Genomic DNA, 26473 nt, shown 5'->3' with positions numbered 1-26473 from the left:
AATCATCATCATATTGGAGCAAGACTCAACTCCTCATCCAAAGATCACAGCCTTCACGGAGGGCAAAGGACTTACATTGCCCACTGAGTGCCGTGCCCCAGTGTGGGAGACCACTGGGTCCCTCCCACCCCTCGGCTCTGCCTGTGAGGGGCCTCCTACCCATATAACACCAGAGGTGATTGCTACACACAGGTGTTGTCTCTCCCAAAGCAGGCTCGCTTTTCATTCGCCTTTCCGAAACTCCATATCCAAATCCTCAGATGCCGTACACCCCACACTGCTGCTCCCAGGTGACTGAAGTCAGTCCTTCCTTGCCCATTAAAACTATGTGCACAGAAATTTCTTCACAAACACCTTCCCAAAAACCCTCCCAGATCATCACTACCTGCTGATAGTCTTATTACACTTTTTTCCCCTCTATAAAAGTCCATTTAAAACAAGTTTGATTTTAATATCTGATTTAGGAGGTGTTCTTACGGCTGCAGAGGGAAAAAGAAAATCACCAAACTAACTCTAAAAAGCTTATGTTGCTTTGCAATTTCATAAAAGTGTCTAGTAAAAGTTTTTAGCTTAATTTGAAACCAACATGCTTGCGGAGAAGGGGAGAAAATATCCATGCGTTATCTATTTCATTAAGCTTTTAGGTTCTCCTTGGTCATTAACATACTTCAAAAGAGTGTTACAAGGTAGAATTGGTTTCAGTGATTACAGCAATTGTCTTCCACTCTACTGTATAGATCAGACTATACAAAAAGGCATCTCCAAGCACATTCTTTTGTTGTCACGTCAGGATCTTCAGCGACTGACTAATGGCTACTCTTCATCATTACTCATTGGAAAAATGGCACAGCCAACACCAGCTTACAAGTAAATACTGGCTCTTTTTCCTCTCTGTGGCAAGCAGCCTGGAAACATCTGTTCTTGTCTTCGCAAACATTCTCTTAAGTCATGGTTTTGTCAATAGAAACCAAAGCGAGTCATTGCAATGAGGTAAATATAACCATTCATAAATGCTAAAATAAACACATATGGCCTCCTGCAGTCTGACCCAGACTGATGCAAGTCACACATCATTCCATTTGTTGGTGCAAGCAAGATTAAAATAAAGTCCGCACCTTCGTCAGTTTGCATATGGCGGCCAGTTTGCATATTTGGGGTCAAAAAAATCAAACCAAAGAAAAAAGTATTTACTGTTAATTAATTAGGAGTTTTGGTATTATAAGCAAATTCAGGTTGCACTAGACTACCTGTGCTCTATACACAGTTTCTGCTGTGCTGAGAAGCAGTTTTTAAACACAATGTTTAAGTCTACTTTCCAGTTGACGTAACTGGACTTTTTAACATTGGATAAAGTAATAAGACTATTAAAAGCCTCTCTGTTTATGCACACTTTTCCTAGAGGAAAGGTTGAGGACCAGAAGATTCCTTTTACAGATTGTAAGGAGAATTTGGAGAAAAACAGTCCCCCATAACTTTTGCTACAGATATATTCCCATGCTTTGAATCATTGGCATACATAGGAATGGCAGGCAATGTCCATAAGAACTTGGGCTAGATCTTTCTGTTACACAGGAACATCATATTCCGTAATCTCCTCATTCAGAGACATCCCTGCAGCACCCTTGGAGATTCTGGAGAATACCGAGATTGTAAGTACTACCCAGCTTCCCACTGCCTGTCCTCTAGGCTTCTAACCACTGTCATAATCCTGACCCAAATGCCTGACCCTAGATACCTCAGAAGAGGATTAACCAAAGCTGAGCAAGGAGTTGTCCAAGCTGCTGTGACAGCAATGCAGGAAGAGTCTCACACCTCCCTAGGGCCTCGCCACCTCCGTTCTCATGGATATCATAACACAATGCGCTCAAAAAAAGAGGCCACTACAGCTATGATCAGGGATTACTCCCCTTCTTTCAACTGAAAAGTGAAGGAAGTCATGGTGGTAACTCCCTTTCATACCATCACTGAGGGAACCAAACTCACACACGGGAAAAAAAGTTGTCATTCCTTCCTGTGCATAAGGATGGGAAGAAAAGTAAGGAAACAAGAATAATGAAGAAGGAAAGAACTATCACAGCAGGAGTACAGGCTAGGAGAAGGTGCAGGGAGGGATAGTCCTAAAACCCTCCTGTCCTTTCCAGGGAATAGTTAGAAGTGAACTGAGACTGGACTTAGATCATTTATTCCTCTTGTGCAAAGGGCTTCAGTCCCAGTTCTTCTCCAAGGTCTGTTTATATAAAACTATCATTAGATAAAGACACATGAGTAATATTTAGTAGTAGTATCTGAAACCTTGGCCTCCCTGATCCAGATGACTGCCCTATCAGGCTGCAGATATTTACTATCTTCTCTACCACGAATGCCAAGGACTGCATGGAATGTGGAGGAGCTTCAACACATAAGGCTGAAAGTGCACCTTCCCCAAGAATCACCTACAGGTTGCTAGGTAAGGCACTTCCCAGAGAGATGAGATGAGCGCCTTGGAACAATTTCCAGCAGCAAAATACATGAAAACCTTTCTCTTGCACTGTGGGTAGCCTCCCTTGTCATTGGGGACTGTATTGAAGAGGCACAGTTCCACCACCTTCTCTTGTGACTCGAACGAACGTGATTGCTGCTGCTACATTTTCTTCAGAGCCTGAACCACCAGCCAGTTTCAAAAGGTACCTGTGAGGTCTTGAAACATCATATTCAAAGGTCTCCTAGAGTGGACACAAAGCAGGTCTCAAAACTGCTAAGCACTCTGGCACCAAAGTGCTTCTGACCATGCTTAGAAAAAGAATTGCAGTTGCCCGAGAAACCTTGGTGTTGAAATCATCAGCTCCAAGGGACTCAAGGCACTTCCAAGCACTAGGATGGCTGAGCAAGAGTTTTTAATCTGTATTTTCAAATTAAGGGCTTTAAATGGGGGTTAAATGCTTAGGACGTTCTGAGTTTTAGCAGAGGCAAGCTAGCCAGGTGAAGGGGAGGCTTACCAATGGCTTAGTTTAAAAATATTACTTGTATGCAAAACTTTTCTTCAGAGCAGAGTATATATAAAAAAACGCCACTTTTTCATGTATTTCATATTTTACTGAAAATTTTGGTTTGACCTCTTTTACTCAGATGTTGTAATATAGAAATAAAATTATAAACAGGCCAGTCTAGCTTAAAATCTCAAAGCACTGAGAAACACTAAAAGTAAACAAGTGAGTAAGTAGTAAACTATGACCAAAAGCTGAGAGTCTTTTCAAAGGGTTTCTATCAGTCTTCCAATTTCCCATGTAGCACCTAAAGGTTGTTGCCTAATGTCCTAATTTCCTGTGTGACAACATCCTGATATACAAAATATACTTCAAACTGTCATATATCTAATTTGAAACAGAACACTTGGAATCAGTACTTCAGACCAATGATCTCCAATACATGCGAAAAAACTCAAGGAAAAAGTATTTCACCTTTTTTCCCCCAATGCCAAAATGAAAATTTGAAAACGTCAACCAAAGCAAATAAAAGCTTGCTTGTGAAGACTCCTCATGGTTTTAAAAAATACAAATGGGTTCAAGATGCTATTTAAATGAAACTACTGGAAGAAAATGTTATTAAAAATTAGAAACATGGATGCAACCTCCAGCTCAGGAAGTCAGCCATGGACAGTCAGATGTTAGGGGGCTATTCTATAGGAAATACCACTCTGCACTTGCCCTGTTCTTCCACTCTTTCTCTAAGCATCTACTGCTAGTCAGAGACAGAGCATTCCCTGGCCAAGTATGTCTCTTTTTATGTCAGTTTTCTTCTGAAAAGTTGTTCAGAAAGAAAACTTCAGGTCAGCTGTAATGGCAGCATGACAAGCTGTCAACAAATCACATTTGCAATATCCACTTAACTGAAGAATTTGAATTCCCTGCCTGCTACTTCGCAATTGTTTCTAATTACATTAAGTGTATATTTACACATCAGGGAAAAAAACAAACATTGTGTATTAAGATCTCCACATCTATCTGTCAAAACACTAATGCATTTTCCTGATAGTAGTAGCTGCTTTCGTTCCTCATTTATTTGTCCCTCAAGAAGAGCTAGGCTATAAAACTTTGTAAGTAGTTGCATAGCACACTTTCAGGATTTTTTCTTCCTAGATTTCATATTTGTGGTTATTTGTCTGGTTTCAATCAAGTAAAAAAAAAAATTTAAAAATCCTAATTTATCAAAGCATGTCAAAACATGCTTATATGAAACAGCATTTGTTCATTTGACTCTCACAAATTAATTTGAGCACATCGAGAATTAAGTGTTTGTCATAAAATAATTTCAACAATAATAAAGTCCTATTGTGTACAGATAATATTACAGGACTTATCATGAGTTCCCTGGAGCTTGCAATTTCAGTAAAACAGCCTCGCTTCCCAAACAACCTGTAACTAGACTGTTCCTCACATCGCTCTTATTTGATTTCTTCAAGGAGAGCAGCTAAAATGCTCCTCTGAGTATCAGCAAGTACTTCATTCAAAATAAATTAACAGTAGCAGCTACTTTTGCATTCTCAAACATATTAGGCTTGTAATAGCAAGCAGCGCGGATTATGAAGCGTAAAGCACATCACCATATCTTGTCATCTTAAGAGTTCTAGGATAAGATAAAATTTAAAAACAACCAAAAACCCCGCAGATTGGAGCCCACGCCCCAGAGCTCACCGATCCCTTTCTTGCAAAACAGGCCTCCTTCAGGTGACACAGCATTTTGGAGGGCCTGTTTCACCACCCCATTGCTTCAGTTTTACCATGCCGTCACCATGACATGAAACTAGAGGGATGGGTCAGATCCTGAATTCTCCCTCCTTATAGTGCCCCAAAATCCAGTGCTAGCATTTCAGGCGTAGACAAGCTGGAAGCTCAGCAAATGCACAATAGGACAGAGCGGTATTTGGGAATTAGATTCTCTTTTAGCAAGTGCCCAGGGAAGGAGCGTGTGCCAGCCATGAGAATGAAACACCTGCAACCTTTCACTGAGTATTAACCCCACAACAGCCAGGCGCACACAGAAAGGCAATGGGGAACTAGTAGAGGTTGCCATAGTCCTGCCTGCTGGGACTTCCCACATGAAGGAGAAAAGAGGCCTCACTCTCTAGAAGACCATGCATCAGTGACATTGCCAGGCTGCACCCATACTCGGCACACGTCGCACTTGATTGCACGCACCTAGTGTTTTTGCAAGTTATCGGTGTCTGCACTTCCAAGCCCAGATTTACTGGTGGGTGGGAGAGGGGGAAAGGAAGGGGTTGTAGTTTCCAACCATCAGTGCTGGCCGGTGCAGCACACGCTTGCACATCACAAGAACTCATTTTGCATCTGCACAGCTGCTTCTCCCACATCTGAGGTCCATGCTGAACCCCCCCAGCATCCAACAGCCTGCAAAATAAAAGGGATCTTGAAGGTGCAAAAACAACCCTCTGCAACACGTCTAAAATGCTGCTGAAATTTTTACTTAGTATAAATCTTAACACTGGGACCAGCCTAAGTTCTTACAGACAAAACTGACTGTGCATTGCCAATATAATATGAGAACTACCGCAAGCGCCAAGGGAACAGCTGAAAAAAGTGAGGAAATGAGAGCTGCCCTACTTGACTGCTGAGGAGGGAAAAACCAAGGCTGCGCCATCCAGCAGCCGGGGCATCCAGAGAATGTCTAATCTGACGTGGTGAAGCACCAATTAGGGAGGGGGCATTCCCTCTAAAAACTCAAATCAAACATTAAACAAAATAAAACCAGAGCTGGTTAGAGAAACTTAAAGCAAGCCACATGGTTGAGAGAAACTGGAAATACTGCAAAATCAATTTGTTTTTCCAGGCTTTCTGGAAGAAAAAATGGAGAAAAGTTCCAACAAAATACCTTGTTACATATGTTTTTGGAACAAAATAACTTTACTTTGCAAATTGAAACAACTTTGACTTTACATTAAAAGCTGTAACTGAAACAAAATATTCTAATCATCTTTTCATTTTTTATTTCAGCTTTTGACTCTTCAAAATCAGCCACAACATGAAACTTCTATCTTCCACACATTTCCTAACCAAATCTCAGAAAACATTAAGCACTGTGTAAGGTATATATTTTTTTCTAATTTTTGATGCTGGCAATATACCGTGCTATCTATTCCTACTGCAGTCAATTATGATTATGTTATGGGGAAATAAACAGAGCAAAATAAAGCATTAAAAGGTTTGAAAATCCTAGTCAGAGGGCAGTCTTTGTATCCTAAAGCATATGCAAAAATGGGTCCAATTCTTTCGTTATGTTATCCTATACTATTTTTTCCCACAGGATCTCTATTTGATTTTGCAAATGTAACATTTATAAAGAACATGTCCTGAAAGGTTTTAGTATTACATATAAAAAAAAAAAATCTTTCATGTGAAATGAATCAGTCACAAACTCAGGATTCTCAACCTTTAGACATAAAGCTCACATGACAACTTGTAGAAGAAGTTAGTGATCTGTAGAGCCCTGTCATCAGAGAGCAATACTAGCAAGTGAGTTTCCTTGTTCTTTAATAATTTTTGTTGAGTCTGTGTTTACTGAGATTCTTCAGGGGCTTATAAACTTAAGCGGATTGGTCAGATTTTCAAAGTGGTTTTTATATCCAGCCCTTCCACTAGAGGGAACAAAGCCAAAGTCAAAGAAAAAGACTCTGGGTTTATTTTTCCCCACAACTGATAAATAACCTTATCTTTTCGCTAGGCTGCTTCTCCAAAATAGCAAGACCATTTTGACTGAAAAATTCTAAATGGAAAATATTAATTGAAGCAGTTCAAGTTTGATAATCTACTGAAAGGTAAACATCATAATGGAAGACATTGGGCAACTTTAATTACAGATATCACCATTGCCTCTGCTACAATACTGCTTCTTTGGAACTGACGAAATACCAGTATAGTCCTGATGACACTAAAACGTGAAAGGTCAACGACTGGTTAAACTGGAATGTTTCTGAGCCATTGTTAAATTATTCAGAATTATTTTAGGAAAGCTGCATAAAAAGTGCAAGAGTGCAGTTTTAGCTTCATCTAAATGCGCATACTGAAAATGGAAAAGGAAATGGGGAAACTGTCCTTTGCAATTGCCTTGAAAAGGGAAAAAAAGAGTATCTTGTGTACCTTCAACTTACAATTAATCTAGCAGAGAACAACAGTGCAAGACAGTTCTTGTTTTTACTACTTATTTCCCCAAACCCTCTTCTGCAAGAGCAAGCGTGAAAGGAAAAGAAGAAGAATGGGATATTATTTGAGTAAAGAATGTAGTTATTTTAGTTTCTGTTGCTTAACACCAGTGAGAGGAGACTGGCAGGAGTAAATAATTAACAATGATCAACAATCCTTTTCTTTTGCTGCAGGATAGCTGTTTCCTAATCCCTGGATATATCTGCTGCTGTTTATGGGTCTGTGGGGCTAAATGGACCCTCTTCTAGCCACCACCGAGCCTTCAGAAACAGGTGAATCAACACGAAAGTGAGCAGCAGCCAGGTGTGCTCAAAGTAGGGAGCACTCGTTATGCTGGAGAGTTGGGAGCAAGTCACACAGTGTGAAGACTTGACTTTTACACCCCTCCTCCTCTTTCCTGTTTTCTTTTAAGTGTGGTGAATTTAACGCTGACAAAAAGTCAGCAGCACTGGCAAGTTTGCTGCAACCTTCCTTGGTTGTGGTCAGGAGCGCTGCGTGCACAGCACAGCGCTTCCCCAGCACCTGCATAACACACCGCAGCGTGTTCCCTTCCTATGGCTCAGATCGGCCAACTATTTGCTGTCAACTATTTACAATAAATGGTGCCAAGATACGTGGTTGCTATATAAAGAAAGAAGAATTCTCTCTAGAGACTAAAATAAGACCTGCCGACTCATTTTTCACTTATGATCTGTAAGATTTACAGCTGTAACACACTGTCAGTGGTAAGGAGCGCATCGTCTCTAAACATCCTTTCCCATGGAGGTTTTACTCTTGCAGAATGAACATTACATTGCATATGATCGCAAGCAAAAAAACAGGATGGCAAAAATTTTTGCTTAGAACAAACCTACTGGAGTTAATTGCTAGGTAATTTTGTAAAGATCACAAGAGAACTTTCCAGGCTCTGGTCAGAGAACCACTACAAAAACAGCTGCATCAATTTAAGATGCTACTACCCCATCAGCTGTTCACCACCCCCCATCTATTGGAGATTACCACCATTGAAATGGAGCTGGTGGAGAGCCCTTGTGAGCACTCATCATCTGCTTCAGTGCCAAGTCAGCCTGCATAGTTTTGAAAAAGTCTGCATTGATACGTAAACTAAGATGGATTAGCTTCTGAGCTGAACCAGATGAGGTATGTTCACATGATCCACTTTGTAGGCCTTGCTGTGGGAATGGTAAGTCAAGCTAGGACATCTTAACAAAAGGTTGTTAGCATCGTGCTAGATAAGAATATTATCATTACCTCAAAAAAAAGCGGGGGGGGGGAACTTTCATATGTTTAAGTTCAAATATAAACATAAAGGCAGGTAAATGGATTAAGCTATCTGAATGAATGACTAAAGAGAGAACTATTCCCACTATTTTTGAGATGACAATACTACTTTTAGAATAGTTAAAATGAAGAGCAGAGGCTTTCAAGGATTAGTATAATAATGCCCATGTGTATCACATTAACTCTCACTGGAGACGAATTAACTTCACTTGCACACACACAAGTCCCCAAATATAACTCGTATCACATTCAAAACAAAAAGCTCATCCATGGAAAAAGTCACCTGCTTGCATAATACTTAATAGAAAGGATTCAAAAGTGGTGGGTGGAAACTGATTTGTAGCCAATGGAGCCACTGGGAGAAACAATGCCCAGATGCAACCTCTGGCACTGGAAGTCACCACAGCACTGGTTGCTGGAGGCTGGGCAGATAAGCCAGAAGGAAGGTTACTGCCACTGTCTGTCTTGCTATTATGCTAGTCTTTTGACTTCTGCTGCTGACCACTTTGAAAAAGGACACTCAGCGAGGCTACACAGATTTTAGGCATGATACATGACAACCATTCAAACTATTGCCATGTCACATCTGCTCCAATGCTCAGTGCTGAACTTCTAGGCTTCTGGGTAGGTACATGGAAATCACTTCTCTGTGCTGTGAAACATCACTTGCATAGACCTGACTGGGTTCTTCTATCATCAGATGCTTCAAGAGGACTTTTTGTTCATGAGCAGGTGAGTTATCTCCGAATGTGGATGAAGACATGAAAACAAAGCAAAGTACTGGGTCTGAACTCTGATTGCTCAAGTATGTAAAAAGGCCAACTTGAATGTTGTGATCTGAGACTATATCAATTCTGGAACAAGTGACAAACTAATTACTCTTCTCCTAACAAAAGCAGACTGGGAAAGGCAGGAATTGAAGGACACGATGCTCTACTATATATCAAGAACAGGGAAAAGGGACAAAACCGTAAACAAAACAACCAGTCTGCTACTGATAACAGTTTCAGAAGTCAGAAATGAGGGACTGTTGAAAACCCATGCTATTAGACTGAATAAGCTTCAGAAAAAATATCCCCACACCATATGCCCAAAGAAGCAGGAAAAGCTGAACTTCCCTTTAAAAAACAACAAATCGACAGAAATCAAAGGTCAGGACCAGCAGAGACCAGCATGAACTGCATCTCCACTCCTCATGTATCACACCTACTCATAACACAGTCAGCTAAGGACAGGATTAGATAAGGAAGCATTACTGTATTTAAACAGGAAAAAATATTTATCAGCCTTAAGATTTCACGTATTTTATCCAGCAATAAAATGTGTTCTTTAAATAAGGAACAGAGCCCTGGGAATAGATAGTCCTTTCCTGTCTATAAGCGTTGTTTGTCTTTACCTTTGCAGTATAAAAAGAGAAGTGCTGCAAAACCAGTAAATAAATAGCCAATGTAAGTTTGATGAAAGATTGGCTCAGAAGACTGCTTTTGGCCTGAATAGAAAGATATGCTTTCATCCTGTTTTGACTATACTCATACATTTACCTAACATAATTGGATGTAGTTAATATTGCAGGAGCCTTCAAGCAGCGCACATTTCCCTCATTAGTGGGTTTAAAGCCTTAATGATATCTCCTGTGCTGCAGAAAAGCCCAATGTAGGCTTTAAAAGTGATTGGCAAGTTTCAACAGGAGAAAAACTGGGGGAAGGGAAGGCAAAACCTAATAAAACTCTGATTTTGATTTCATCAGTTGTTTAGAAAAGGAAATTTTGCAGAATGATAGAAGAAAGAAAAAAAAGGTGAGGATAAACAAGCCAAAAAAGATAATTTCAAAAGTTGGTCTTAAAGTAACTCAAAGAAACATCTGAAATAGACAGGGAGCAAGTAGAAAGGCAGAATGTCCCTTCACATACCTGCAACACACTAAGACACATACATACTTAGTCCTACACAAACTCCTACTGACATAAACAAGTGCATACGCACAGAGTATTGTCAAATCAGCATCTTCCTACACCTGCAGCAAAAGTACCTTTTTGTGGTTTCATTATGCAGCATTTTCCCCCCTCCCTTAAAGTCTCAATAGAGTTGGCAGGGAAGACTTGCATCTAAGAAACAGAATGTCACAATATGCCATTAACTAAGTACATGCAAAGGGTTTGGGTTTTTGTTGTTTGTTTGTTTTGTTTTTGTTATTGACTAATTTTGACCATTTTCCAGGAACAGAAATTTCACAGGCTGGTTTAGTTTCAAAAGAAGAGTAATTATGTACAGCTGTATTCAGTATTTCTTAACTGCCTTGAACAATCAGTGAAAGGGAGATTTGCACACATTATCAGCCACTATCATTAGTGCTGTAAAGTACGTAATCCATCTGGTGTTCTGCTGTCTACCTAGGAGCAGGTATTGAACCAATGATGGCTGCAGTATAATAGCATAAAGAAAGAGCATTAAAAATGAACAAAACAACACAGCAACCCTAGTCATTTCTCGATACCATATTGTCCTTGTGTTTGTGTTCCCCCATGGTTTTGCAAACCATTTTTATACATATAGGCGTGGAGAGTGGAGAATTAAAAATGTAAATTTCATCAACATGCGGTTTTGCAGTCTTCACAGGGGAAGAGGTAGCAGGATACCATGGTGATGGCAGCACTGCAACCCATTAATAAACCAGAGAAAGACTCAGGGATAGATTCAAATACTCAGATCCATGCTGAAAAATAACTCACTTCATAATAAATCCTGTAAAAGATAAGATGACTGTGCATCTCAACATCAGCCGTGGTCTCAACCTACTGATTCATCATGTCTTGATGGGGGGCAAGGGAAGATGAAACTTGTTTTTAAGCTTCCTAGCCTCCTTATAGTCAATTGCATTGCTTTTATGTTGGCAAGGTTTATGGTCCATAGCATCTGAAAAGAAACAACCCATGTCTGCAAAAGAGAAAAGGTGGAAAGTTTTTATTCGTGTATTCCATCTGTGTGTAACCCATCTGTTTCCACCATCACTGCTAGCCCTTCATACAGGAGGGATCAGTCGGTTTTATTTGCTATCCTACCTGGAAATGTGTCAAATATTAGTGTTTGCTTACTCAGAAATTCATAAATCTTAAGCAAACTCACATGACCTACCTGGACAACAATATATTAGCCAGTTAAAATAGCAGCCTCACAAGAAGTATGGCTTTCTCCAAGCCCAACTACGGTCTGATCACCACTGCTGGGTATATGCCGACCTCTTGCAGGAGAGCTCTCTCCAGCCACAACAACACAGCTCTCTCCAGCCACGACAACACAGCAAACTTTCCTCAAACAGCAAACCATCTATGTAACCACCCAAAGAAAATAAAATGTCTGTTAGAGGTTCTCTTCCAGACCATCCTTAAACTAATTGGACTTAACTACAGACAGTGTTTTTAGATTGCTTGCTTGTAAGCCATCCTGTGGCACTCCAAACCGTCATTATCGATATCTTCCTAAACCTTCAGAAACTCACCTTTATCAAATACTTAAATGTGTGAGAAGAGACCATGTGAGACACAGAAAAAGAAAGGCTCCTATTTAAGGGAACCACCCCATTGTGGACAGACTATTAATAAACATACTTAGGTAAATACACACTCACGGCCCACTGAATTAAATGAGACATAAGAATGTGCATAGAAGTAAGTAAATGCTAATGTCTTTTTAGGAACAGTAGTCAGCAGAGGCACTTGCCAGGTGTTCAGGGTAGGTACAAATGAGCTTTCCCACCTTGCAGGACAGAGATTTCACTTGGTTTCCTGTTCTGAATTAGAATTACAAAAAAAAATGACAAATTTAAGAGAAGATAATCCTCAAAATACATTCAACTGAATCTGTTAATATTAACTTTAATACTTCAGGTTTTTTTAAATCCTTCAAAATACTTTAAAATAATTTTTTAATACTTCAAAATACTTCTAAATACTTCAAAGTTACTCAAAAGGGCAAAAAAAAGAGCTTTTCAATAAAACTTTTTCCTCTACATTTCTGAAGCTGCTTTTAGAACAAATAAACAAACAAACCTCTCACCACAAGTATTTGAATTAACAGATAAACCAAATCCCAACCCTTTGCCATCAGTTCTAAAGCAATAACATTCACCAACGATAATGTTCAGCTGGAAATTCCCAACATACTCTTTTACATTTGTTAAGGTGACAAAGCACTTCCTAAATGATTTGCCCTTGTGAACACAGCAATTCTGTAGCAAAGCCAAAAACTGAGCTCAGAGCTTCTAAATCCCAACCTAGAGCCCTAATCACAAAACCAGACTTCATCTCACCGGGATTCAGAGGATCAGGTGGTTCCCAGAACACGGTCTACTAATATGTCAAGTCTTTCTTTAGGCCAACGGAAGCCAAAGTCTGATTAATTTTACAGTCAATAGCAGTGATCATTTGACAACATTAGTTTTGTGCTATTAGCTGCAGCATATGGGGAATAAGGGACAATTTGTTGTGCATGCATAAAAAGACATACACAGTCTGAAGGAAATGACCCTCTCAATATTTATTATTTTAATTTTAAAGTGTCTGTTGCAAGCATATGCACTGCTACTTTAAAACATTTAAACAAAACTGGATTTAATTGCTCAGAAAAATTAACCAGCAAGCTCTGAAAGCAAAAAGAGGAAAGAAAAAAGAAATCCAGAATTAAAAGCTATTTTACCAGGTAAAGAAGGCGGCAAAATAGTTACATACACATTGACCAAGCTAGAAAGGTATCCTGGTATGTCTAGAAGACAGCCATGGAGGCACACTGGGGAAAGAAAGCAGATACATCATTATGGTTGTTGAGCCTAGGAGCTCCTGCTCCGGCACAGCCCAGTGAGAACCATCAGGTCAAAACAAGGATAAAAGCCCTTGCTCGGCTCCCTGGCAGAGACTGGCACTGGAAAATCTCTCAGGCATTTGGGCTCACATGGTTGTACAACAGCACCCACAAATATGCAGTCACACAAATTAATATTAAACAGTTAAGTGCTATACAGCCAAACACATTCCCTGCTAGCATAATTCCCTTTCTATAATGATGCTGTACCAGCCAAGATTTCAAACAAACTATGATCTAGCAGCTGTAGAAAACTGCTAGGCAAAAAAGTAATTCTTAATAAATTCACTGCTTGGACACCTTTTCACTTATCCTTGTAAGGCACAGAATGATTTTTGGAAGCACTGAATATTCTCAGCTGAATGAGACTGAGCCTTATTGTACATGTGGCAGGATCAACGCTTACTTGAATTTGTCCTACAAAGGGAGGGAGGAGAGAACATCGCAGCTCTGTATGACAAAGAACTGGATGTTCAAGGCATGGCCTGCCACCAGGTGTGATGGCTTTGCTGCATCAGGAACTGAAATGTCACCACGGCATGTAAAGAGCAGCACATTTTGTGAAGTTTCCATAATCAGATATGGCACAATCGATGTCTGCAAGGCTCTAGTGAGGACTAGAGATTCAGCATCTCTTCAAATCACAGAGAGACCCCAAATCAAATATGTGTGCATCTGTATGCATCCATAAAAATATAAAAATATACAAATATGCATGCATGCACACATGCGGGTCTAACAACTAATTCTGAGACGTGTTGTGTCCAGCAGCGTTATGCTGGTCAACTTCCATGTCCTGTGTGAACCCAGCAAAAAACAAGATGAAACAAGATGAAGGAATGGGAAAATGAAAAAACATACCTAAAAAGACTGAGGCAGTGAACAAACTTAAAAGCACATTCCTTCCCTCTGCTGCCACAAAAACGTGCTTGTTTTTAAAACTAAATATCACAATCAAATTATTAGCACATACTGGAACGTCACTTGTGTACTAAACCATCCCACTGAACAGTCATTTTAAAGGGTGGAAAAATGAAGATTTTGATATATATTTCACAATTTTTTCTCATTTGTTTGAATCATTTTCCAAATATTGACTTACCTGCTGTCATACTGTGTGTCACTAGTGCTTTAAACCACATGCCCATGCAAAGGTGAGCCTCCAACAAAGCACATTCATCATCAGTTTACAAACTGAGTTCATTGCACTTTGCAACAACAATTTGGAAACAAACTAAGAAATTCACATGAAAGGATGATGATGACAGCATTGACACAACCGGAAATAATCCTAGGATGTTTGATTTGAAGAAAAGAAACATTTCTAAACCAAACAACCAAGGGTACAGGGTCAAGACAGCATGTATACGCGTCTTTTGGCAACAGTACTCAACTCTTCGTTCTTTAACTATTTTTATATGACGTCTCCAGATGAACATGTTAGTGGGTTGATTTTTCAAAACAAAACCCATATTTGTGAGAGAGGGACTGAAGAAACAGCCCAGCCCATAAGCTGGATCAGACTATGGGTTTGGATACACAACTGAATTACCACTGTTTACTGAATGACGGCATGTCAGCGGGGCTGCTGCGTACAGGCAATGCCTGTACTCTAAAAACCAAGGCAGGATGCATCAAGTAAGAACCTGCACAAGACACACAAGCGACCCTTTGCTTGCAAAAGGCCAAGAACACATACACACTCATACACAGAGAGTCAGTTCCTGAGGCACCACTCAGCTGTTTGAAGCCAGTTGTGCATCCCAGCCCTGCTCTGGAGATGCATAATCGCTATCAGTTGGTGTATGGTCATCTGAAGTTAATACAAGTATGCTGATTTATGCTGCCTGAGGGCCTGACCCAAAATTCACAGAATTACAGGATGGTTGAGGCTGGAAGGGACCTCTGGAGGGCATCTTGTATCAAATTTGGATAGACCTTTTGAGAGAGCAATATACACAGACACTTTTCTTGCCAGTACTATGTCCCCTCATAAAGGACCAGAAAGAACAGCCCATACACGGCTATGGCAGCCGTCCTGGACCACAGCTGAACAAGATGCAGAAAATAGGCTTCTTCCTATTTGGTGGCTGTATTTTATTTGTTTAATGCCACAGGTAAGCCTGAAACTTTACAGATTTAGCAAAATAAAGATGAAGCCAACAGCTTAGTGTAACAGGCAAATTCTACATGTGAAAAGAATAATCATGTCCCACACAGATGAACTAGAAGAGGGGGAAGGGGAAGGACAGACAAGCAAAAAGAAAAAAAGCTCGGACATCTCGCTTTTCCTTCAAGAGGGATACAAGGAATTTGTACTGCCATGTTATATCAAATTCCTCGCTACTTTTTTGTTCTTACTTTTACTACTTCATTATTATTTGTCTTTAATCCATTGTTACTTTTTCCACTGTAACAACAAAGTTCCTGATGAGAGAACAGTGATGTTTTCTTACAGCTATTGGAATTGGTGTAGATTTTTATATTTAAAAACATCACCCTCTTCCAGCTGCTTGGCATGCAGATTTAAGGATTTGGTCTGGATCAACTACGAGTTTCCATTTGTGATAGCCACATGAATCCTGGCAGAGCATTGACTCCAGCAGCCTGGCAAACCTTGACTAGCCAGTACTTAACTTCGCCTTAGGGCTCACTGATCCACATTTTTAGCAAATAGTTTGGCCTACAACTTCTGAGTAATTTAAATTACATACCAGGTAATATCTCTCTTCACATGGCTCCATCTTAACATTCTGCTCCTACATTTTTAAAGGCACACTGTAATGATTCTCAAGTACTAATTCAAAAACAGATTTTCAACGCCAAAATTAAAAACAATCTGAAAACAGATTATGTATCGTTATCCTGCCTGGCAGAATGCAACAAACATTGTAAACCTATCTCACTCACAACACAGCAATGCAGCTAAAAACGGTCTTAGTGCTCTTAATAGAAAACTTCTATTCAAGAGACAACTTACCATAGTTGTGAGAAAAAGGTATCATTTACTGCAGCACAGCCCTGCCTAGAATGCTGGCTGAGGTTTCCATGGTTAACCTAAATTAAAATCAATTCCATATTTTTTGGCAGAAGGTCTATAAGCTAATTTTCATCTTTTCTTCAACTATAATTAAAAACATAGGGAAAAGGCTTCATATACTTCAAGTATGAAGGTACATTACAGTAGACATTTTTGTTTTTAAATGGCTACCATGCTCACCTTAATCAAGTCAAAATTAAGTGGGAAAGTAGAATGTCATTATTGCCTGTGATTATACAGTTAACAATAAATATACCCCATGCCTACAGGGGAATAACACCCTGCGTGCTAGACTTGGTTGCTTGTTCTAAAAGGAAGTGAACCTTAATGCAGATTTGATCTGCAGTCACCATACACCTCTGTCACAAGAATTACTAATGAGTAACTCAGAAACAACAGAAGATGCCAAGGGAACCTAGAAGGCTTTTTTCAGCAATATTCGAAAGATATTCATAGTAAAGATGTGAAATGTGTAATATCAAAGGGAAACATAATTGCAAAAAATGAACAGGAGTTTGGCTTCTGATCACATGCAAAATCTACTTTGTCCAGGTAACGAGTGAGCAGATAGGTTCAACGTGTGAGAAGCTTACCAGCGGTCCAGGTCTCTCTGGATATGGAGACAGGACACGAGATGCTTCCAAAAAAGTCCTCTCAGCAAATTAAAACCACCCCGATTCCATAAAGGTCTTCTGATGACTTTGCAGCAAGAAGCCAACAAGTGCACAATCCCAGATTAAGGTCTTTCTTCTTACGAGTACTCAGAGGCATGACATCACATTATAGACAGCTTTTTATTAAAGCCCGGAGTTCACTGAATCATTATCTTATCCTCTTCTGTCTATCAAGTACATCCACTGTTTGCAACCCTTCACAAGTTCAATGTCCCATTGTCTCTTACTCTAATGTATATGTATTTTAAGATTAATTGAAAGAGCAGCAAAATAAACATGGAATATAAACTTCTTCTACACTTAGCTTTTAGAATTAGTCCTGCACATCCTGCAACTTAGTGACGCTTCGTTAACATGTGATTGATACACTGCTACAGAGTATGGTGAATAATCTCTCTCTGTGGAATTCTGGGTTAGATAACTCACATTTCACCTCTGGTGGATGAAGTACAAATCTTGATTTTGGAAATGCACTGGTGGGGGGAAGCACGGTGGATTTTCCCAAGGCCTGTTCAAACCCACCAGTCTCACTCCCTTTCCCATCCTTCTCACCCTTAAACACTGACACTCTTAAGTTAAAAAAAGGCTTTGGGTTGAAATAAGAAGTGTATGCCATGTCTGGACTGAAAGATATTAGCCTAGCTTTGTGAACAGCACTAACTCCAAAGCCAACTCTATAACCACTCATCAGTAGACCATTTGGGGAAGGAATGGGTAAAATAAGGTAGGGGGATCTATTTTGCATTTTGAATTCTCCACTAGCAAATATAAACCCTCACTTAAAGTAGAGGAGCTTGCTTTGAGTAATTTTAAAAGGCATAAACAGAAGCAACCCTATTAAAAGTCTTAAAACAACGTTTATTCAGGCAATATGAGAAGAAAGAAGTCTATTAATTGGAAAGTGCTTTTCTCACTCTCACCTTTCAACTATTATTCACATACAACCAAAATCACATCTGAATAAATTCCACTGGCCTTCATTACATACCACCCAGCATTATTTATTTTCATATAGAAGCCTTAGTGCACAGGATAACCGAAAACTTCATTGAGAGAGCTGACTGTGAATTAAAGAGGAGAGGCAGCTTCTAGTGTGAAGATTCAAGAGGGGAAAAAGATCTCCAAGTTAGATGTGTAAGGACCCAGAAACAGAAGGCTGCTTATCTTCAGGAAGTGAAAAGCAATGGGTGGAAGAGGGGGAACAAAGGGGAAAGTGAGAAATAACAACGCTCAAAGATTGCAGCTGTGTGAGAAGACCATGGAACAAGCAGATAAAAGCATAAAAGATGAAGCAAGTTCATTTGAATTAGACTCAGGGGCATTAAGCAAGCCAGAAATAGCAACAGTGTACAGGGGGAACTGTTCATTTTGTCAGAGAGAGGGGTAGGAGTTGAATTTTCTCATCTGCCACAGGCTTTCTGGTTAGTGGTGGGGATGTCACTCAGTCTGTGCCTCAGTTCCTCATCCATAAAGCAGGATGCTGTGCAGAAAAACCACAAGTGGTTCAGGGGACAGTCAAGTGATAAGGACAAGATATGAATCTACACAGAGCTATACCTAACAGATCTCTGATGAAGGAAAAAAGGGAGAGAGAAAGACTGGGTATAGTGACCTGGCCTACCTGAATTTTAGAGAGGAACACAAATGTTGCAGAGCATGACAGATGGATGTACAACCACAAGAAAGAGAGATAAATCTATGACCGTAAAAGCCTGGAGAGAAAGAAAAATTTTGTCGAATAAGAAGGGTGACAATGCACAGACACATATATTCAAATGACGAGGCTGACTAAAATTAAGAGCTGAACAAATATCTGAATGTACCCTCAAAGGAATGCTCTCTACTTTCAGAGAGGTGTTATTTGGGCACCAGCTACTGCTATGAATAGGGGGTACAGTCTACTCCTATCAAATATACAGGAGAAAAGCACGGGAAAGTTATAGACAGGAAGAAACAGGGTTCCTGCTTGGGTGTGGAAGAAGGGAAGGGGTGGGAAATTCCTTCAAATACAGAGAAAGTGGGGAAAAGACCCTTGTCATACACAACAACTTCAGCCTAAGATGCTCACACACTGGAATTCTTCCATTCAGATATGAGTTATAGGCAGAATAGAGGGCAACTGGTACAAGTGGTTATTAAATAAGATACAGGTAGTCACAAGATGAACCTCATGTACCAAAAGAAGCAAGTAAAGGAGACAAGCAGTCTGCGAACAGACTGTCTGGTTGCAGAGAGGATCAGAGGGGCAGAGGAGACAGACAGCTGATCAGAGACGAAATTTTCCCCGAGGGCACAAACAACACTCCTGAATACCTGTGAGTTTATTTGAGCAGGTTTGAACATACAAAGGGGCCAGGAGGAAGCAGGGAATGGACGGCACTGAGGCAGCGTGTGGTCAGAGTGACAGTATTCCCTTGTAAAATGCTGAGGAACTGCTGGAAATCTTTACTGTCCCTGTGTCCATTACCCACTCATTATTTCTTTTAACCAGTACTTGAAAAACAGTGTTTTAATAGATAAGAGCGTAACCAACAGCATATGTATAAGTCCTTGCTAACTCCAACTTCATTCTTCGCTATTTATTATTTTCAGAGTGGTAAGTATGACAAAGCAACATGCATTAGCTGCAGGAGGCATGTCCTTGTCCCAGGCAGCCTGTTCCTGCCCTAGAAAGTCTAAAAGCATAAAACAGACCATGGGTGGGAGAAAGCAAATAATACTGTCCCCATGTTACAGATTGAGAACGAAGGAAGAGAGCTAGTAAGTGATTTTCCCAGGATTTCACAGGAGGTCAGTGGCAAAACTGGATACTGAAACCCTCTGTCTTCAGCATCCATCTGGTGCCTCAGTTACAAGGGCAGTGCATCTCTTTTAAGGACATCCTCCTTCATTCTCAGAGTGTCCTGGTAACAGGAGTCTTTGACTGAATGTATATATTGAGTTTATATAGCTTCAAGTCTTATTGAACCATATTGTACCTTTCCCCCTCTCTATTTCCATCTCCCTTGCAGTCACTTTTGGTCTGAGCTCAAACTGGCAGTACTACCAACTCCATCCGCAAAGTCAACCTTTTTATCTACTTACAGTTCTGTTGGTGAAGTTACTGAAATCTGTCACTAAGATTTGCTTGATCATCTCTGGTGTGGAGACCACCACAAACATTTGGCGACCAATGTAATACCTACAAAGAAAGAGACATTTTAGCAGATAATGACCAGCAGAGAACCGCCTCCTTCCCTAAAATATCTCTTTTGGCTTGAAAATACTTGCTGTGAACAAATATCACAGAAAATACATTCCCTTGGGTAAAGTAGTATCTTTTCTCATCCCTCGCAACTATTAAATTAAGATGCATGGTCCTGGAATTTCAAGGAAACAGTTTAAAACCTTTTACCGATTAATCAATACTCGGTCAACATTTTAACATGAAGGTTTACACACTCTATGCTCACTATGAATTCTGTACAAGATGGTATAGTATCACTAAACCAAACTACAGAGGGGCAAAACATCAGAAACCAACAACCCAAACAATCATGAAAGACCTACAAAATTGATTATCCTGCAGTTAGCCACATGAAATGTCATTCCACGGCAAAGCCCTGTCTACAACGAGCCTTTCCAGAAGTCCCCCCAGCATGGCTGCAGTAAAGGCACACTTCTACTAGTACTGGAACTGAATGCATCTCAGACCCCAGGCTCTGCATTTCCACAAACATAACCATCTAACAGATACCATCTGAACCTTACATAACAGCAATAGAAAAAAAAAGGGGGGGGGGGGGGAAGGTTCAATAAGTATAAAGGAATTAATAAAACTTTAGAAGAAGACTGGGTGAGAAGGGTCTCACTCTCTGCTGGTACACCCTCAATCTCCCTGCTCCCAGTTTAATCTGATCTTGTGGAGCCAGGGTCTGTCCTTGGGGGACTTCACACCATTGTGGATGCTGCAGAGGTACTGGGACCCACCCCAATCCCACAACTCCTTAGGGATGCAGAGCTCCCTTTGCCAGCAGCATTCCCCCCCAAGGCCCACAGGCACTCCATGCTTGACTGCTCTGCAGGGGGAGGAAGAAATACCACCAGCAAGCAAAGGTTGCCTGCAGTCCCCTACCTTTGCCGATTGCTGGACCAGAAAGACTATGCAGGCAGCGCTGCCTTTGCTCTGCCAGGAGAGAGGAAGAGGAGGCTGGAGGCAGGCACAGGAGGGCCAGGCAGCTCAGAGCAGAACACAAGAGCAATACCACAGATACTGCAATACTGCGGTAATATCGATGCCTAATCATTGTGGTATGATATAGCTTAGTATCAATATATTGCTTATCACCTGTCTACGCTGCAGCAACAGAACAGACAAGCAAACCCTGAGCTGAATTAAATTTAGCAACTGGAGGTTCCCATGGCAATGAAGCTGCAGCAGCACTGATTTCACCGAGGGCAAACAAGTCAGACAAGTATCTTGATTCCAAAGCAGGGTTTCACAGTCCACCTTGACTCCCGTACCACCAAAACTCATAACAAACAAATGGCAGAGAAGAACAAGAAAATAATTTTCTACAGGAAGGAAGAGATCATCTTTTTTTCTCTGGTGGGTTTCCAGAGGGAACTGTTATTTCCCAGATCCAACCCACAGGCTCCACTTGAACCTTAGATACGGGTGGTATGCTCTATTAAAATAAACCTTTTTCACCTCTCCCAGTTTGCTAAACCACAGCAAAGTAGCTGGCTGTTAATGGTCAAACTTTTCTTCAGAGTCCTAACAGGTGCATAAGAAAGAGCTGAGGCCTCATTTTAAAGAGTGCTTTGATCACAGTCTTTGGCAAAAGACGGTAATGCCCTACGTGCCCCTTCCCCATGTACTTTGGACAATTTCTCTGGCATCAGAGAGGCAAAGCAAGCTCCCAAGGCAAAGACCTGTGCTGCTTCAAACCTACCCAGGATGATCAGCCATGAATACTGACCTCTCACGCTCACACCTTACTTTTCTCTTCCCCTCTCCCAAGTTTATTGAGCTCCTTGTCTCATTTAATGGTTAGTGACTGATGCTCCTCCGACACACAGCTGTTTGCAGGGACCAAATACCTAACACCAGATTCCAAATCTGAATCAGAAGCTGATTATGTCTACCCAGATAGCTTAACTCTGACCACCAAAAGGCATCACATGATACATCATGCAAAGCACATATGTGCATGAGACAAACACTTCCAGGTTATTTCAAACTTGGGAAGTTGCAGAGCTCCAGCTCCAGTCTACTGGAATAACAGGACAGTACTCACAGTCAGAGTCCTTACATCACAGTGCACTTTGTGCTTGAAAGCATTCAGGACTAAAATTTGGGACAGGAGCATCTCCTACTCAAGCTGTTTTTATGAGAAAGTGACTCACAAGCCAAGCTTATGCAAACAAATCTATTCATCATCCTCCAACTCAGACCAGTCACCCGAACTCCCAGTTCTACTTCCACAGCTAAGCTCTTTCTTTTTTATTTACTCTTCTCTAACTTTCTATCTATAGGCACTTGTTTCTCCTTTCCTTATCCAGTTATAAATAAGGGCAGAGAAGGAGAAGAAGGGGAAAAAACTCCCCTAATACTAATAAATTGAAAATACTGAAAAAATACCTTAAATTGCTTTTTAAGCATAGTTCTGCCTGCTGTTAAGGAATGATTGCTGTAAAGCACATGCAGACTACCATCTTTTATTGTACCCCAAACAGCAAAAGTTCTCTTCCTGGCTTTTTTCCATTCTCCTACTTTCTGTATATAATCTTTCTAACCTTTTCTAGAACACAAAAAGAAGAAGGTGTATATGGACATGCTTTGGAAGTCAAAATCCACAGGCTAGGAGCATGACTTCCATGATCTTCTCCTGAAGTTAAGGAAGAAGAACAAGTAATGCTAAGCATGAAACAAGATCATCTGAGCTATTTCATTTAGCAAACATAGGTCCAGAACCTGCAAAGCCACCAGAAATATGCTTAACCGAGTTTTAACATATTTTAAATCCTTTGCAGGATCAAGGCCTCGGTCACAAACCAAAAGGATATCTCCCAACTAGGTGGTTTGTTTTTTTTTTTTTCACTTGTTCCGAAATGACAAGTAAAAGATAAAATCCTCCTGAACAATAATCTATTCTTCCCAAGTAAATAACATATTCACCCCTGCCATGTAACCTCATTTTGATTCTGTATTACTACATGAGGATATCACCAGTCTCACATAGACTCAGATTTAGTATTGAACAAAACCTGATATTCTTGTCAGAAATTTAATAAATAAGAGTTTGAGAAAAACAAAAGCCTCCCGGCAAGTGCATTACAAATGGATTCATGAATAATTTAGGACAGCACTTTTTATTAACTTTCTCTACGTTAATCTTTTCACGGGGCATGTCCACACACAAAAGTCCTACATTTAACTACAGTGATAACAGTACCATTACACTGCTTGACCCAACCCTTTATAATATTTTCATGTAGGGCATTCAGGGTGTAATGCAAATGCTTGGGACTATCTAGCTCACTCCTGCAGAGAAACAAGAATGCGTGAATGTAGTACAGTGTCCTCACAGCGACGCAACTCTGTCCACATGGGAATTTGTTGCAATACTGCCATTCCAGTAAAAATAAATTTCATGACCCACGCATGAGTGTAATTTTCCTGTGTAGATGAGGCCTCAAGTTAAGTTATGCTGTTAGGGCAATTTTTATTAAATTTCAGTTTAAACTGCAGCCTTCCAAAATAGAGAAAAAAATCCACAAAATGCTGATTTTTAGACCAGCACCTTTAGCTCTGTTGCAAGGTGAGACAGGAAAGACCTGGTACCAGTACATCAACAGCATGAGGACCATTAGCTTCTTCCAGCAGTTGGAAGGGTGGATGATGAGCCATCGCCCCAGTGGGCTGCTGGTGCAGAAGCAGTCAGCCCTGGGCTGCACCGTCCCCAGGAGGGCCAGGCAAAAAGTTTTTCAGAAGTGTTCAACAGAGGGCACGGACCTACTCCCAGAAGTTGCAGAAAAGGCAGGCTGCCCTCCAGCGTGTTTACCAAAGGGCTCGGAGGTCAAGGGGGTGGTTACGTTACAGTATATTGAGCAAAGGAAGTTAATCTGCATCCAGAGTGTTTTAATAACTGAAGAGGCTACAAACACCCAACACACTCAACTGCAGCAGTTTGGTTTGTAAAAGCAGACAAGCACCGCTCTTACGGCAATTAACGAAAAAGAGACTTCTGCCTTGTGTTCAGGTTTCACCCAAGATGCTGCGGTCCTCTTTGCAATGAGTCATTTAGTAAATGGCTTTTATCCATAAGAATAAGCAACAATCAGCAATGATTTCTGCTGTTTTTCCCATGCACCACCATTGCTTTCTGCAGAGATGTGGCCCAGGTGTCTCAACCTATGCCTAGTGCCTGCCATGGCCGTGGCCACAGAAGTTACCCCACACTGGTAAGAGATGCCTGCCAAGTCCAGCTACGAGCTGAGGCAGGAGCAGTGAGACAAGAAACACTTTGAACTGTCCAATCCCTCCTGCAACACTCAAGCACACCATGTCCCTTTCCAATGTTTGCCAGGGACCCCCCGGGAACGCAGATTTCTGTTCTCAAGCGATGTAGCAGATCAGTCAGCTACTTTTAATTTGAAGGACCAATTTAACATTATCCTTTCTGTGCCCCCAGGATCATTCTGGCCACACTACACGGTCATCTGCTGCCGACAGCATCCCTCAGGTCCTGAGCCACGGATGTGCTCTCTGAGCAAAGCTCACAGCAACGTTGCCTTGCTGCGCAGGAAAAGATGCGAGTGCGTGCGCAGTACATCATGGCAAAAGGCCATATGTTTTTGTATAACACCCGTGTGGGAAACACCTGCAACCCTTTCACCTTGTTCATAGTGCTGTTGTCAATTCACAGGAGACTTTGATCTCCCTATCTATTATCAGTCCCATGTATTACAAACACATCACATTAATCACAAAACACGTATATGCTGTTAGGCAATAAACAAGGCTTTGTTTTCTATGCTGCAGTCTGGTAAAGTACACAAAGATCATCTGGAAAGCTAAACGAAAATAGAAAATTGTGTTATCTCTATCCTCCTCAGGGAAGAGCAAAGAACCAAAAAAAAAAAGGGGGGGGGGAGGAGAGGTATGCAAAGATACAGAGATACAGGGGAAAAGGCTAATTTTCTTAGGAGACACTTCCTTAAAAAACAGTTCCTCGATCACTCTGCCTCTTTTGCTTAGAGGCACCCATTCACTGCAGGCAGAGAAACGCAAAAACGAGTAGCGCGCTGCTTGTTTAAAATAGGAATGAAGCTTGGCGTTACTTGCTTAATTATTTCAGAGGTCAGCAGATTGATTTGTCATGAGCATTGTCCCCTTCCAGCTCTTGCAGGCAATTCAGACTCTGTAGGACTAAGTGATACGTAACGAACAGCTGAAAAGCCCAAACACAATCTTCACAGAAAGGGTTACTTTGGGCTGGCAGGAAAGGAAAGGAGGGGACAAAAAATTGTCAGGTACTGAGAGTCCCATTATTAATTGTGTTATATTAGCAACTAGAGGCCTCCAAGGTCCCTGGGCCTTAATTTGGCAGGAGTTATACATAAGTAGACTTATTCTACACCTGTGAAGTCTACAATTTAAACAAACAGGAGCAACAAACAGCGGCGAAAACAAACAATGTCCTCCATTTTCCATCTGAGGGCCTAGGGCACAGGCAGGTATGGAGGAGCCAGGAATTGCCAGCAATCACCTATTTTTTTTGACTCCCTGTGGGAACAGAGCTCCTCAGCTGCCATGTACACCTGGAAATCCCATGCCGGCTTTCTTCAGGCAGGGGGAAGTCTGTTGGAAAAGTCGGGAGCTAACTCCTGTGCCACTTCTCTTGTGTCCCGGGCTGTGACTCTAGCTGGCAGGGTACCTTCCTGGACTATTTTTATAAAGCACTGACAAACTGAGTATCTCTGGATTAGAGAACTGAGAAATGTGCATTACCACTTAAGAAAAAAAAAAACAAAAACAAAACCACAAAAAACCCACAATGCCCTAAAAACAAGTGAACTTATTGCACATGAAAATGAAGTCCTGGTAGCACTCAGCAGTCTCAGGCACAGAAAAAAGTTTCAAAGCACAGCTCTGCCAACACACACGCACACGCCTCAGCCGGAGACTAATCCAACCCATTGTGTAAATTCATGAAAAAGACATGGCCAGAGTGATTTCTATTTAAGAATAAATTGTTCCTCATTTCCTTTTTCGATGAACTACGCTTCTTTTCATGTCGTGAAAGCTTTAAAATAAGCACATAGAACTATTAACTTAATTCCTGACCGTATTAAAAATATCATGTAACAAGATGCCCAGACACTCGTGCACACTTTCTGCGCCGCTCTGTATTGCTATGCATCCACCTCTTTGTCCACATACCCGG

At 40.9% G+C, this 26473-nt stretch overlaps 1 protein-coding gene across 3 annotated transcripts in view; it reads right to left on the bottom strand.

Moving 5' to 3' along the window:
* TBXAS1 (thromboxane A synthase 1) overlaps positions 1–26473 on the bottom strand; it is a 244812-nt gene that overhangs the window by 108382 nt on the left and 109957 nt on the right. For all 3 annotated transcript variants that reach the window (XM_052788771.1, XM_052788772.1, XM_052788773.1), the window contains one exon: positions 20127–20223. In XM_052788771.1, coding sequence (XP_052644731.1) covers positions 20127–20223 — 97 coding nt within the window. The remainder of the gene's footprint in view (positions 1–20126; positions 20224–26473) is intronic.

The sequence above is a fragment of the Harpia harpyja genome, chromosome 6, assembly GCF_026419915.1.
Source record: "Harpia harpyja isolate bHarHar1 chromosome 6, bHarHar1 primary haplotype, whole genome shotgun sequence".
Classification (NCBI taxonomy): domain Eukaryota; kingdom Metazoa; phylum Chordata; class Aves; order Accipitriformes; family Accipitridae; genus Harpia; species Harpia harpyja.
This window is presented reverse-complemented; position numbering and strand designations above follow the sequence as displayed.